The sequence below is a fragment of the Anomaloglossus baeobatrachus genome, chromosome 7, assembly GCF_048569485.1.
Source record: "Anomaloglossus baeobatrachus isolate aAnoBae1 chromosome 7, aAnoBae1.hap1, whole genome shotgun sequence".
NCBI classification, from domain to species: Eukaryota; Metazoa; Chordata; class Amphibia; order Anura; family Aromobatidae; genus Anomaloglossus; species Anomaloglossus baeobatrachus.
Window position 1 is genome coordinate 155,500,618 of NC_134359.1, and position 15,408 is coordinate 155,516,025.

Consider the following 15,408-nt stretch of genomic DNA (forward strand, 5'->3'; position numbering starts at 1 on the left):
AGCTAGAATTTGTTAAAATTCCCTTTTCAACATCAGCATTGCATTCTGTCTGTAATGGTGATCTTATAAAGTCTCAGCACTTTACAATTGTGGACCACAGCTTGTTCTGACTCTTCAGATTGATAGGTGCTGGAATGTTTTAGCTTTTTGATACAAAAATTAAAATACTGCCACGCTTGTAAAATGAAGGTAAAAAAGTAGAAAAGTAGAGTGAGTTGCAGTATGCTGTTATCTATTTGCTGAGTGAAACATTTGTTCTAGACAGTAAATTTGTTCCAGTGTGACCTGCCTACTGTTTGAAGTTTCACATGGGCACTGTCATTGGCACTGGTGGTACGTGTGCGCATTGATGGCTGAGGCTCAGTCTCTGCCTGAAGTTACAGCATGCAGTCATGTTCTATGGCCGTACATTGTCAGTTCAGATGTAGCTGAGCTGGAATCATCGTGGGACCTTGTGTGGATTACATTGGGCCTGGGTCTTTTGGTGGTAAATAAAGAGGGTTTTTTTGTATTTTATTTAAAATAAAGGATTTTTTGGTGTTTGTGTTAATTTATTTTCACTTACGGATTACTAATCTGGGGTCTCATAGACACTCTGCATTACTAATCAAGGGCTTAGTGGCAGCTGTGAGCTGTCATTAACCCATTATTGCCCCAATTGTCAATACACCAGGGCAATCGGGTAGAGCTAAGAAAAGTTCTGGGATTATTGCATCTAATGGATGCGGCAATCCTAGGCACCTGCAGGCTGCTATTTCTAGGCTTTGTCTCCCCAGCCTGAGAATCCCAGCCCCCAGCTATTGGGCTTTATCTTGGCTGTGTATCAAATTGGGAGGGCCACATGCTGTTTTTTAAAATATTTACTTATTTAAATAATAAAAAAGACATGTGGTTCCTCTTATTTTGATACACAGCCAAGATAAGCACATGGTTGGGGGCTGCAGTCTGTAGTCGTGGACTTTATCTGTGCTGTTATCAATATATTGGGGACTCCACGCAATTTTTTAAATGTATTTATTTATTTTACACCAGTCTAAGGACGCAAACAGCATGTGTGATTCCAACCAATCACAGACGCTGTCAGAGAGGGTATAGGTTGTCTAATTACAGCCAATCAGAGACGTCGGTGAGTGGGGTAAACAGTGAATATGTTTGAGGGATAATCAGCGGCCACAGAAGTAGTGTTACAGACGTGGGGAAACTCGGTACATAGGTCCTGCTTTATTTCTTTCTTATTTTCTTTCTTTTGCAGCCCCTTACACCATTTGCACCATTTACACCATTTTATAACACATAAGATTTTTCTCCCATTGAATTCAATGGGTTTGGCTAGGATCATTGATCAGAGAGGCGATCTGATCGGTGAACCCAGGCTGCTTCGGTGATACTGACTCAATTCTATCCTCAGAAGAATTGCTCATCTCTACTCTATATCACGTTGAGAAACATGTGATGGTGTCTCCGCAGGCCTTCTTGCTTTGAATATTTCCCAGGGTGCATTGCTCTAGAATCACTGCGTTGAGAAACACGTGATGGTGTCTCCGCAGTGGTGGATGTTGATCTCCCTAAGGTCAACCATCCTTGCTCACATAGTCTTTTACTAGGCAATGCTCTCACTAGCCAGATTCCTACTCCACACTGAGGAGGGGCAAATACCCCAAAATGGCTGTCTGTGGATGGATACCATGTTTGGCATAGGTGGTCTCCTTGACTGGAGACTGCCCTTCCCGTGGTTGTTCCTTCCCGGTGAAAGACCTGGATAGTTTCCTGCCAGCGTTGAGAAACATGTGATGGTGTCTCTGCAGGCCTTCTTGCTTTGAATATTTCCCAGGGTGCATTGCTCTAGAATCACTGCATTGAGAAACATGTGATGGTGTCTCCGCAGTGGTGGATGTTGATCTCCCTAAGGTCAACCATCCTTGCTCACATACTCTATATCACTAGTGTGTCTCCATGGGGAACCGACACGTGAAGGTCCCTTCACCAGTGAAGCATTACCTGGACTGTGCCTTCCAATGCTTTTTACTTATATAATAAGTTACATGATCTGTATATAACCCCCTTGAGAGGCCTGAAAGCTGCTGACAATTCACAAGGAGATGAAACCTCCTCTTATATGCAAAAGTATAAATGTATTCTACAGTGCAAAATACATTCACTCAGCCTTTAAGATAAACTGTATCCTGTTATTTCCTTCAGTAAAGAAGAGTTGTGTTTGCAAGTTCCTCATGTATCTGGCTGCTTACAATTGCCTTAACTTCATAGGCGCTCCAACACCCAGACCACTTCCACAGGACCACCCATGGAAGGGTCATATACCATCTCCACAAGTGTATCCTCCCACGTTTGACAACTGTTGTGAACATAAGGGAAGTATTTATGGGTTCAGCAACCCACTCCAGCTACCATGACATCATCATCTGCTGCCAGTGGAACTACATATCCCAGATTGCCCCTCTGCAACATTTGATGCCTCCTACGTCGCTGGCCGCACATTATCAAAGCAAAATGTAGTCTACAATTAGGAAAGGAGGACCCTGGTTGCCTTTTTCACAGTGGTTTATAGATTATGCATTCATGGTAGAAGGGTACAAAACGAAAGTCTATGGGCCCTATTTATGATGATGTTTTTACCAGAATTCTGGCAACTCAAAATTGCTCCAAAGTTTTGCAACTTTCAGGCTATGTGCCCACGGGGACAGTGTCCTGCGGATATATCCGCAGGACATTCCGCAGGTGCTCCCAGGAAACCGCACCACAACTTCTGTCTGTTTCCATGCTGCGGAATGTCCTCCGGATATGGTGCGGGCATTCTGCATTGAGGATACAATACCATGGCTTCGGCACTGCATCCTCAATGCAGAACAAGTGCTGCAGTGATCGGGCGTTCATACTTACGTCCATCACGCAGCACCTTGCTTTCCAGCGGCCGGGTCACTCTGTCAGCGTCTGCAGGAGAAGGTGGGCGGACCTGAACTAGCTCCGGCTGTCACATGACCGGAGCTCGTGCAGGCCCCGCTCACCTCTTCCTTCCTATACCTGGATCCACCGCGCTGTTGTACACCAGACGGAGAAAGTGACTCCGGTGAGGCAGGTAAGCATATGGGACCCTGCGGAGAAATCCGCAACAATAATTGACATGCTGCAGATTTTTCCGCACGAAAATCCGCACGATTTCCGCTGCGGAAAAATCCGCAGTGTGGGCACAGCATTTCCCAAATGCCATAGAAATGGCTGGGGAGTAGCTGTGCTGCAGATTTCTGGAAAATCCGCGGCTTTTCCGAGAGAAATCCGCGGTAAAATCCGCGCATTTTCCGCAGCATGGGCACATAGCCTTAGGGTTTTTACACCATTCACTGACAGCTTCATAACAATGGGCAAAGCAGGGATGGGATGGGGTGTGTGAAGCCAACCTAGCAAACTCTTAAAAGTTGATGCCAGTTTTGTGGTGTAAATTATGCAAGAAATGTACTACTGTGCCTGAATGGAGTAACATTTCTGGAGGCATAAAATGACACTTGTAAAATGCACCTGATTCATTTAGCGTTCTGCCCCTCATAAAGCTCATCTTACTTCAGGCTGCCTTCCTTAAGACTGACATGTAAAAGACTAGAATTAATAAAGTCTAATGTCACCATGGCTAGGTTCACATTACATTCTACAGTTCTTTCATATTGTATGTTCTGGGCTTCTACCTTAAAGGGCTAATACCATCTCCAACATCCTATCCGAATATGTAGTAGGTATAAAAATAATAATAATAATAATAATAATAATAGCAAACACCTCCAATTAGAAATGTAGTATAGTTCTTCTGATTCACTGTCACTTTCCTCATGTTCAGGACATTGCAGGACCTTAAGCATCCATGGTTATGACCACTAGCAATTAACTATCTAACTGTCACTATATGCATGGTTGTAACCATAGATACCTAAGGTCCTGCAATGCCCTGACCATGAGGTAAGCGTCATAGTGAATCAGGAGAACTATGGTACATTTCTAATTGGAGGTATTTGCTAATATTATTATTATTCCACCTACTAAATATTTGGAAAGGATCTTGGAGATGAGAATAACCCTTTAATCTCTGGAAAACAAGATCCAGATGTGCCCCTGATGCATGCATTCAGTACAATGAGATATTGTTTGTTTCATTGTTCTGAATGGCTCCCTCAGGGGCACATATGAATCACATGTAAATGGACTCTTTTTGCTCTTCTTTGTGGTGGTATTCATCCTTTTAATGGAACAAGAGAACATAGTCGTCTAAGTTCTTCTGCCCCTATGAAAAGATGGATACCACTACAAGGGAGAGCATATAGGGTCCATCTGATCTCTGCCTTGTTTGTACTGAATGGCTCCATCAGGGCATGTCTGAATCCTGTTTCTCAGGGACTCATATAGAAGCCATTAAAGCACTGTTGTATGCAGTGCAAATCTAACCCAAGATTGCATTACAACATGGAGAATCTTTTCAGCCACTTGTCAAGTACCCTGATACCAATCCCCTCTAAAGACTCCAGGTTATCTAGACCTTATTGTCTCCATTTGAGGTTACTAGTTATTTAGGATCCCATAGATTCAAGAATATTTACTGTCATTCATTGCTGGTAGTCCTCTCATTTCAGCTGCATTGAGAAATTGAGCATCCTGGATAACTATCATCAAACAGCTATTTCTCCTCTGTCCCACACTCATGCACACTCGGTTTAGGAAGAAGCTTCCTCTGTTTGGCAATTTATCTCCCAGAAGAATAAAAGATAAAATAACATGCTCATCATTCTTTCCTTGGACGTTATTTGTTGGGGGAGTGTTGGGAAGCCCTGAAACACATCACAGAAAGGAGATTTGGCTGTCCTTTCTCTATTGTACATGGGGACATTTAGGCTGGAATGAGAATTATGTGTGTGCCAATATCTACCTGGTAAGGAGTTATGCAAGTGTGTCAGTATGATGAAGCATTACTGTTACAGAGCCCTGCACAGTATTACGTGACAAGAACATGATGGCATGAATTAACAGTATCTTTTTACATTGGAGAGCATTTTCAACATTATCTCAGGACAGCCATGAGTAATAATAGTGACACATTTTAGATGCTCCTAGTGCCGTTGATGACACAAACCTTAAAGATGTCATCCTCCCATAGACACCCAAACAGAAGTAAGATGTGCCAAATTTATTAAGAGGAGCAGACGTTAATAAACTATTTGCCACATCTTTGGACTGAATTGTATGCCAGTTCTGAACTAGTATACATTTCCATTACAATTTATATCAACTTCTGGCAGAAATGTCTGTAAATCTCGATGGGGAGGGGGGTGATTGGCCATTCTCCCTCTGCTCAGCCCGCTATTTAAAAAACAAAAGAATAGGAACAGCAGTGTAAAACCAAAAAGACTGTAGTTTTTGTTCAAATGGGGTGTGCACCAAAATGTTAAAATGTTCTGAGTTATGTTTGTAAGTTCCAGAAAGTCTTGTGTCTACAATGTTGTGCTCAATCTCGACTAAACTGCATATATTTGGTCAATATCAAATAATCTAATCTAATACTGTCACATAGGAAATTGTGGAATCTAGATTGTGCCCTCTGAACCTCATTCAGATGAGGATATTGCACATGTCCATATTCCATTTCTAATTTCTAGACAAAAACAATTCTACTGAACAAAACATACAATTTTATATGGAACTAGCTGTAGTACCCGGGCGTTGCCCGGGATAGTAACTGTCTCTTTATCTCTCTCCCAGTCTCTCTCTGTCTGTCTCTTTCCCTGTCTGTCTCTGTGTGACTGTCTGTGTCTATCTCTAAGTCTCTCTCTATCTCTGTATCTCTGTGTCTGTCTGACTCTTTCCCCGTTTGACTCTTTCCCCGTCTCACTCTTTCCCCGTCTCACTCTTTCCCCGTCTCACTCTTTCCCCGTCTCACTCTTTCCCCGTCTCACTCTTTCCCTGTCCGTTTTTGTCTGTCTCTCTGTCTGTCTCTTTTGCTGTTTGTCTCTTTCCAGGTCTGTCTCTTTCCTCATCTGTCTTTGTCTGTCTCTCTGTCTCTTTCCTTGTCTGTCTCTCTCTGTCTCTGTCCCAGTCGGTCTCTTTCCCCATCTCTTTCTTTGTCTGTCTCTCTGTCTGTCTCTTTCCCCATCTGTCTCTTTCCAGGTCTGTCTCTTTCCCCATCTGTCTCTTTCCCCATCTGTCTTTTTCCCCATCTGTCTTTGTCTGTCTCTTTCCCTGTCTGTCTCTTTCCCCGTGTGTCTTTCTGTCTGTCTCTTTCTGTCTGTCCGGCTTTTTTTCCCTATCTTTTTCTGTCTGTTTCTGTTTGTCTCTGTCTCTTTCCCTGTGTGCCTCTTTCTCTGTCTGTGCCTGTCTGTCTGTCTCTGTCTGTCTGTCTCTCAGTCTGTGTCTGTCTGTGTCTGTCTCTCGACCAACATCATATTACCTCACACCTCAGCTTCCTATTCTATGAATGTCCTTTGTTCCTATAGCAAACAATCACAGCTCCTATTAATAGCCTGTAGCTCGCAGCTCCATTCACTTTAATAAACGCAGGTTTTTTGGAGAGTAACTGTAAAGCGCGGGGTTAAATTTTCTTGGCAAAACCTAGTCTATGACATTCCCTGAGTCACATGAGGCGTCTGTGCAAAATTTTGTGACTGTAAATGCGATGGTGCGGATTCCTTTAGCGGACATACACACACACACACACACACACACACTTACATACAGTACATACATACAGTACAAACATACATACACACATACACTCAAGCTTTATATATTAGATTAATTTATTATACTTGCAGTTCTGTAGACCTAGTGGAGTCTGGGTTTAACATCCAGAATACACAGAGTAAAGCCTGCTTTACACACTTCAATAGATCTTTCAATCCGTCGTTGGGGTCAAGTTGTAAGTGACGCACATCCGGCATCGTTCGTGATGTATTTGCGTGTGAAACCTACATGCGATCGATATTGAATGAAAATACGGTGATCGCATACACGTCGTTTATTCCTCATACATTGGACGTTTGGTAGTACGAAACTAGTCAATTGTAACGTGTGACATCCATCATACGATTTTGGTGTCTGATGCTATGTGCGCAGGTGTGCGCTCTGCACCGCAGCTTAAAAAAGGTCTGCTTCAGAGCGCAGCTGAAAAGCTGCGTTCTGAAGCGCCTCACAATGTCTGTCATGCACTAATCTCTGTCAGTCCGTCACTATCTCTGTCCCTCTCTCTCTGTCCATGTCAGTCTATCCCCCTCTCTCATATACTCACCGATCCCCGATCCCCGGCGCTGCACGGCATTCACACTGCTCCGGCGGCTTTTACTGTTTTGAAAAAGCCGGCCGCCCATTAAACAATCTCGTATTCCCTGCTTACCCCGCCCACCGGCGCCTATGATTGGTTACAGTGAGACACGCCCCCCACGCTGAGTGACAGGTGTCACACTGCACCCGATCACAGCAGCCGGTGGGCGTGTCTATACTGTGTAGTGAAATAAATAATTAAATAATTAAAAAAAACGGCGTGCGGTCCCCCCCAATTTTAAAACCAGCCAGATAAAGCCATACGGCTGAAGGCTGGTATTCTCAGGATGGGGAGCTCCACGTTATGGGGAGCCCCCCAGCCTAACAATATCAGCCAACAGCCGCCCAGAATTGCCGCATACATTATATGCGACAGTTCTGGGACTGTACCCGGCTCTTCCCGATTTGCCCTGGTGCGTTGGCAAATCGGGGTAATAAGGAGTTATTGGCAGCCCATAGCTGCCAATAAGTCCTAGATTAATCATGTCAGGCGTCTATGAGACACCTTCCATGATTAATCTGTAAATTACAGTAAATAAACACACGCCCGAAAAATCCTTTATTGGAAATAAAAAACACACACACATTCCCTGGTTCACCACTTTAATCAGCCCCAAAAAGCCCTCCTTGTCCGGCGTAATCCAGGATAGTCCAGCGTCGCATCCAGCGCTGCTGCATGGAGGTGACTGGAGCTGCAGCAGACACAGCCGCTCCTGTCACCTCCACGCAGCTAATGAAGACAGCCGCGCGATCAGCTGATCTGTCACTGAGGTTACCCGCTGTCACTGGATCCAGCGGTGGCCGCGGGTAACCTCAGTGACAGATCAGCTGATCGCGCTACTCACCGCAGTTGCTGACTGGAGCTGACCGGAGCGGCGGTGAGTAGCGCGATCAGCTGATCTGTCACTGAGGTTACCCGCGGCCACCGCTGGATCCAGTGATAGCGGGTAACCTCAGTGACAGATCAGCTGATCGCGTGGCTGTCTTCATTAGCTGCGTGGAGGTGACCGGAGCGGCTGTGTCTGCTGCAGCTCCAGTCACCTCCATGCAGCAGCGCTGGATGTGATGCTGGACTATCCTGGATTACGCCGGACAAGGAGGGCTTTTTGGGGCTGATTAAAGTGGTGAACCAGGGAATGTGTGTGTGTTTTTTATTTCCAATAAAGGATTTTTCGGGCGTGTGTTTATTTACTGTAATTTACAGATTAATCATGGAAGGTGTCTCATAGACGCCTGACATGATTAATCTAGGACTTATTGGCAGCTATGGGCTGCCAATAACTCCTTATTACCCCGATTTGCCAACGCACCAGGGCAAATCGGGAAGAGCCGGGTACAGTCCCAGAACTGTCGCATATAATGTATGCGGCAATTCTGGGCGGCTGTTGGCTGATATTGTTAGGCTGGGGGGCTCCCCATAACGTGGAGCTCCCCATCCTGAGAATACCAGCCTTCAGCCGTATGGCTTTATCTGGCTGGTTTTAAAATTGGGGGGGACCGCACGCCGTTTTTTTTAATTATTTAATTATTTATTTCACTACACAGTATAGACACGCCCACCGGCTGCTGTGATTGGGTGCAGTGTGACACCTGTCACTCAGCGTGGGGGGCGTGTCTCACTGTAACCAATCATAGGCGCCGGTGGGCGGGGTAAGCAGGGAATACGAGATTGTTTAATGGGCGGCCGGCTTTTTCAAAACAGTAAAAGCCGCCGGAGCAGTGTGAATGCCGTGCAGCGCCGGGGATCGGGGATCGGTGAGTATATGAGAGAGGGCTGCTCAATTCAGTTACTCAGGAGTTTAGCGGTCACTGGTGAGCCCTTCACAGGTGACCGCTAATCAGGACGCGGCACAGACAGAGCCGCAGCATGACAATGAAGTCGGGTGAAGTTCACCCGAGTTCATTCTGACAGTGCGGCTCTGTCTGTGTCTGCTGTCATCTGCCATTCACCGCTGCTACATGGCTGTCTGTGTCTGCTGTCAGCGGCCATGTAGCAGAGCTGAATGGCAGATGACATAGTAAAAACGCATCCCTACACATTACACACGCTTGGCAAGTCAATAAATAAAAAAAAAAAAGGTGCCCAATGCATACGTCACAGAACACATGATCTAAAGGATCGCACACAAAATTGATCAATTTAACATAACTACTAACGCACGTGTGACAGCAAATGAACGACCTACGTGCAATCTCATTAGATCGCATTTGCGACCTGGGCGTGTCACATCGCATACGAGATCGCATACCTAATTGTAAGGTGTAAAGCTGGCTTTAGGGTAATCAGAAACTGCAAGAAAAATGGAGCAAGTAGAATGTGGTAAAAAATTGCATTCCACCCAGACCCCTGTTACTCTATGGGGTCGCTCCTATGAGGGATTTTTTTTCAGCCCTAATCGGACCGAGAAAATAATCGCAGCATGCTGTGGGTGGAATCCGATTCATTTTCTCTCGCAACCATTCAAATCTATGGGTGCGAGAGAACCATTGCGTTGCACTTGCATAACACCGGTGTAATGTGAGTGCACTGCGAGAATCACATCAGCTGACAGTGGAGGAGATAAAAGGGAAATAAGAATCATGCAATTTAAATGAACATGCCTGATCAAAAGTTATAAAGATACATAACATGGTTGCAAAAGACACATATTCATCAAGTCCAACTAAGAGATGGGAAAGGAGCAAGGGAGTGGGGGAGACATACAACTATAATGCATGACCACTCTGCCCTTAAGAGCCAGTTTTTCCCTCTTGATTCCAAGTGTTAATTAAGTAAAGATTCTGAATTGCTCAGATCCTTTTTTAATCTCTGGAGATCCATGAAGAGGTGTCTAGCTGCTGTGTACTCCGCTCTGTCACGTATCACAGGGAGCCAGGAGAGATGCTTGGCGGCCAAAAAAGTGTTTGGTCGACAGCTATCTAAGGTGTATAGGCACAAAAGCACCATGGATGCACTTGTCCATGATATATGACAGATTGTTTTCTTTCCTTATTTACTTGGTCCTTAATGATTTTAATTTCTTGATTTTCCTGGTCTCTCAGATATACAAGTCTAATTTTGTCATCTACTTATTATAGGTCAGTGTAGCATGGTGAAGTTTATTCTTAATTAAATGTGAAGAAGATCCCCCATAGTGACCTGGTTCATTTATTTAAGTTTCATGCAATGCCACAATGTCTATTTACTCCAAAGGTTGGGGATGGTATCTACAGAGCCAATGTACTCATTAGTGTGCAAGGAAACCTTGTATCTGCTATTTCTGACACCAGAGATCTTGAAATAAGTTATATCACTTCAGTCCCATTCTGTAGTCATATTTCATTTTCATGGACCTAAACAACTTTATGTGAGGGAGAAAGGGAGAGACAGCTTTTGGGAATAGAACATTATTTTTGATTTACTTGTAACACAAACATTGTTCAAGGGCATGAATTATGGAAAATGGAAATGGTTTCTTAGCTAATCTGTAAGGCATTCACTTTCAGCAAATAATGCCAAATTTTCAAGTCCAAAGTCAATGCTCCAAATTACAGCTAACAAATGTCTACTGCCTGACTTATCTCATGTTTTCCATTGTCAGGCTGACATGAAACAGACGATGTCTCAGACAGTGCCAGGAGCAGCAGAGGGAGTCCAATCCTGACGGAGTCTGAAGAAAGACTGTGAAGTGTTAGGGTGTTCATGATTTACATAAGATCAGGGAGATTAATCTGACAAATGCAGGACAGGACTCTGAGGCACTCTAGCAAACCTTGTAAATAAGAACCTTAAGATGACACCATTTCCTCACATTTCTGACAGCTGGTGAATGTTTCATTACTTGTAGCAGTTAATTCTTAGCTGGACGTAATGACACACGTCATGTTGACAGCACTTTACCACAAACTGTTCTAATAACATTCCTTGTCAGGATGGTATACTTATGGGTAGGTGCCATCAAATATTCAACATAGGAAACTATTAAAAGGAAACAATGCCCTTACTGGTCATCTTCCCTATGGCCACTAGTCCTTGTAAATGGGGGTAATACATATATTTAGTAGATAACTGTTCATGTCTCATGATTAACATGTATATCATCTGCCCACAGTCGGGCGTGATACATGTCTAATCGCTAAGACATCCAATGATCACAAGAATGGAGCTCCCAAAGTGCCCAGGGGGAATAGAGTAGTAGTGGGCATTAGTGGTGAGCGAGCACTACCTTGTAACAAGCAGTCTGGTGCACAACTCGTACTGAGTATAATGGAAGTCAATAGGGAACTCAAGCATTTTCAGAAATACCTTCTGGAGAAATCCTTGAGTTTCCCTTTAACGGCCATTATACTTGGTACACGAGTCGATCCCATCCATCAGTCGGACTGCTCCTTCCAAGCACCTGAGCATGGTAGTGCTCGCTCATCACCAGTGAGCATGTGTCTATGGTAGCGCTACATTCACACAGCGGACTTTGGCGCAGGACTGATGGGTGTCTTTGCAGGATTGCAATCCATTCTGTGTTACCATTTACATTTAGAATAACGCATATTCTCCTCTGTAGGACAATTTATGTTATTGATATGGCCTTTTCAATGATCTTTCTGTCTCCACTATACAGTATGTATATTACAGTACGGCTTTTAAAGTTTTTACTTAGGCATAATGGTAAATATTTTAATTAATATAAATCTTTAAAGGCAACCTGACAGCTGATTTGTGATGGTGATTCATGGTAAGTGTGAGTTAAAGTCAGACTCGGTCATTTTAGTCAGGTATGTTTTACTTTGAAATGCTGGAGCATTTCAGAGAAAAGTATGCATTGAAAAGCCGGCTGGGGTCCATGCCACTCTGATGACTAGCTCAGTAGGCTGGCAGATTCTCCCCACCTTTTCCTGTTTAGTGACAGGTCTCTCCCTATATACACACCTAGGAGAGACCCGTCACATAAGGGGCACAGGGCAGGGGGAAGCCTCTGTGGATCCTCCTTTTGGATAGTCATCCGAGCAGCATAATCCCAGGCCAACTAATAAATGTATATCATAGCCTGAAACACTGTGGTATTTCATAAAAGAAATACCTAGCTAAAGTGACTGAGCCAGAATAATGCTGCCATGTTTGGGCATCATGCATCAGCTGTCAGGGTTCCTTTCAAGAATATCTCTGCTGATTAGCTTAAATAGAGATCATTATGCACTCTATATGGACTATATGTCTGCCTTTTTTGGGCTTGTATTCACTTTTAGTGCAATCTTGCTTACCCTAATAGTAAAAAAAAGTTATATATTAATCTGCTATTTTTTATAATAAGCCTCTGTTTATACTAAAATAAACAACAATGAACTAACTTGCACCAACAATTGGGATCACTGAAATATATTTTTTCATTGGTGTTCCTTTTAGTTATATTATAGCTATCATTTTAGAAGGATTTATTATGGGCTATTTATACTTCTATGCAATATCAGGCATTATGTTTGCACAATGGCTTTGTACTTTTTTGCTGTTCTGAAGTACAGATTTCACTGAATTCTATATTTTAACAACACTATTCTGAAGGGAGTGCTTCCATAAGTTCATTAGATAGTATAAAGTCTATTCTATATGTCTCGCCTATCACTTGTGTTTGTAGATTAATTCAATATTATATGTATTAACTGGGAAAACTTTCTGCTTTGTAGGTTTAGAATTTCCCTTTGGAATAAAAGGGTGTGGCTGCTTGCTACAATGACAGACAACCACTAGATGGCAGCAGCAGCACATCTGGAACAGCTACTTTCCATGTAAAGCAATTCAAGTTCTTTCCAAAATTGTCAGCAGATTCTGATCCTTATAAGCTGGAATACGAATTATCAAATAGGCTTTGTCCATGCTTTGTCTTGTAACAAGGGGTAATAAAAAGAAGTTCTGTGGAACAAATGTTTTACATCATCTTTTTTTGCAGTCAGTCATCCATATTGCCAAGCCCAAAGGAAAAAAAAGTCATGTCATTACCCAGTTGTTTTCTATAGTACATGTCATATATTAATACTGATGAGATCATCACACTGTACATTGCCAGGTTTTACAGACTACAGACAGGCAGAATGTTTTTACTCAGTCTGTTCCAGCTGTTACAACATAGGGTGAATAGTCATAGCCTGCGGCTACATATGACTGCATGGAAAGTGTTACACTTAGTCATGATACATTACTGGGCATGCTGCTATAGCAAAGGGCATCTGCACATACTGTATGTAACACAGCCAACCACCAGATCCAGGGAAGTCCTGTGGGGGGAGAGGATAGGAGACTGATTGCTCAGTGTCTGTCTTATCTTGCGATATATCCTCTTAATGGGGATATACCACTAGAAGACTTCTCTCAGCACATCATGACCTCCTTAAAGCATTTGGAAAAGGGTTGGGTGTAACAATACAATGATCCTGCTTTCTGCAGGGGATGGAGGAATAGGAGACTAGCAAAGTTCATGTATTTTGCTTGAGCATTTATTTTCTATAACTTTCTTTTTCAACCTCTGTGAGTAATATTGATTGTATAACTTCCACTGTGTAGCTATTAGAATACTTTGATATCAGTTTATACATACCAATCTCATTACAGAGAAAGAAGACTCCATGACTGTCATGTATGATCATGAGGAACATAACACTCCCCTTATACATAAAACACTTTACAAACAAGTTTCATGGAAAAATAAAAAGAACAAAGCAACTGGGGAAAAAAATATTTTCCCTAGAAGACTTTCCATTAAACACAACGTCCTTCAATGGGATAATCTGCTGGCTCCTACTAGACTAGGCTGCTTTCTCTTCACTTATCCATGAGCACTGCCATGCCTTATACAATAACCAAACCATACAGGAAATATTAATAAAGTGACTTTGCTAATAAACCTCAAGAATGACATATACCAGGGATTATTTCCTCTACGGTCTGGAAGCAATATTACCATAATTTGGGACATTTTCTATAACACAGAGAAGGCAGCAGATTTGCAGGTCTACATAGACTCACACACAGCTACATGAAGCTGGCTCCTCTGTGCTACTCTATCCAGTGCAGTGTGAAGCTGCTCTTCCATAGAGAGCTCAGATTACATTGTGGCTAGGGACATATTACCTCTGCATTACAAGAATTACAGGACATCTGCACAGCCACTTCTGCAACCTGTTACAGTATCTGCTTATAAACTAAAGAGATAACGAATTCTGCTCCTCATGACATGGGGCAATGGAAGACTCCTAATGCAGCTATTAAACATGTTTTTCTTTCTTTTCTTCAGAGTTTTTTTGATCAGTTAAGGTTAAGACAGATTACAAAGTTGTGACAATTACTCACCTTCCTGCTGTTGTGCCAGAATTAGAGAAGGGCAAGTCGCTGCAATGATGCAGAAAAGCGAGGATATTTGCACAAAGCTCGTCATGTCTAAATGTTAGACATGAGACTCTTAGTGCAGACTGGGGGGAAAAATATATAAAAAATCTTCTTAAATTTGCACCATCAATTGTTCCCCCACCCCTTCAGCGATGGGCCCGTATACAGAATTTAGCCACAGATATTTAGTTGCACTCTTCTTAAATAGAGAAATCTTTGGCTTGCATTAGATTCCAGCCCCTTTCTGAAACTTGAGATGTGTTGCCATCACGAAACCCCTTCAGTGCTGAGGGATCCCATATAGGGCTAGGACAGCAATGTAATGACAAATGATTATGCAGAGTTAACATGGAAGGACCTGTGTTTGACCCCACAGAACAGGAAGAAAAGTGAAAGAACACATCTGGAGAAATGGACTTTGTACAAATGGGGATAGCAACAAATTTTCATTACCTTCTAAATTTAGAGAGAACAGATGTTATCAAATCAATTACTATACATTAAGCATCAATAGCATTCATAGAAAAATTAGAAGATTTATATATGGCTGGGTATGAATGTTTCAGTGCAGTATATAATAAATAATTGATATATAGTGTATTAGGCCCAAACAAGCCTCAATCATCCATTCATTCATGCTAAAAGTTAAATGTTACATGTGTTGTACAATCAGTCATCAATATGACCTCATTCATTACCTTATATACAGTAATTTTATCATTATTTCATTATCAAAACATCTTGAA

General features: G+C 42.7%; 1 protein-coding gene across 1 annotated transcript in view; it reads right to left on the bottom strand.

The window, feature by feature from the left end:
• COL3A1 (collagen type III alpha 1 chain) overlaps positions 1-14,845 on the bottom strand; it is a 264,812-nt gene extending 249,967 nt beyond the window's left edge. The window contains exon 1 of the mRNA XM_075317770.1: positions 14,627-14,845. Within this exon, the coding sequence (XP_075173885.1) occupies positions 14,627-14,711 (85 nt within the window). The 5' untranslated portion in view covers positions 14,712-14,845. The remainder of the gene's footprint in view (positions 1-14,626) is intronic.
• Between the last annotated feature and the right edge of the window lie 563 nt (positions 14,846-15,408).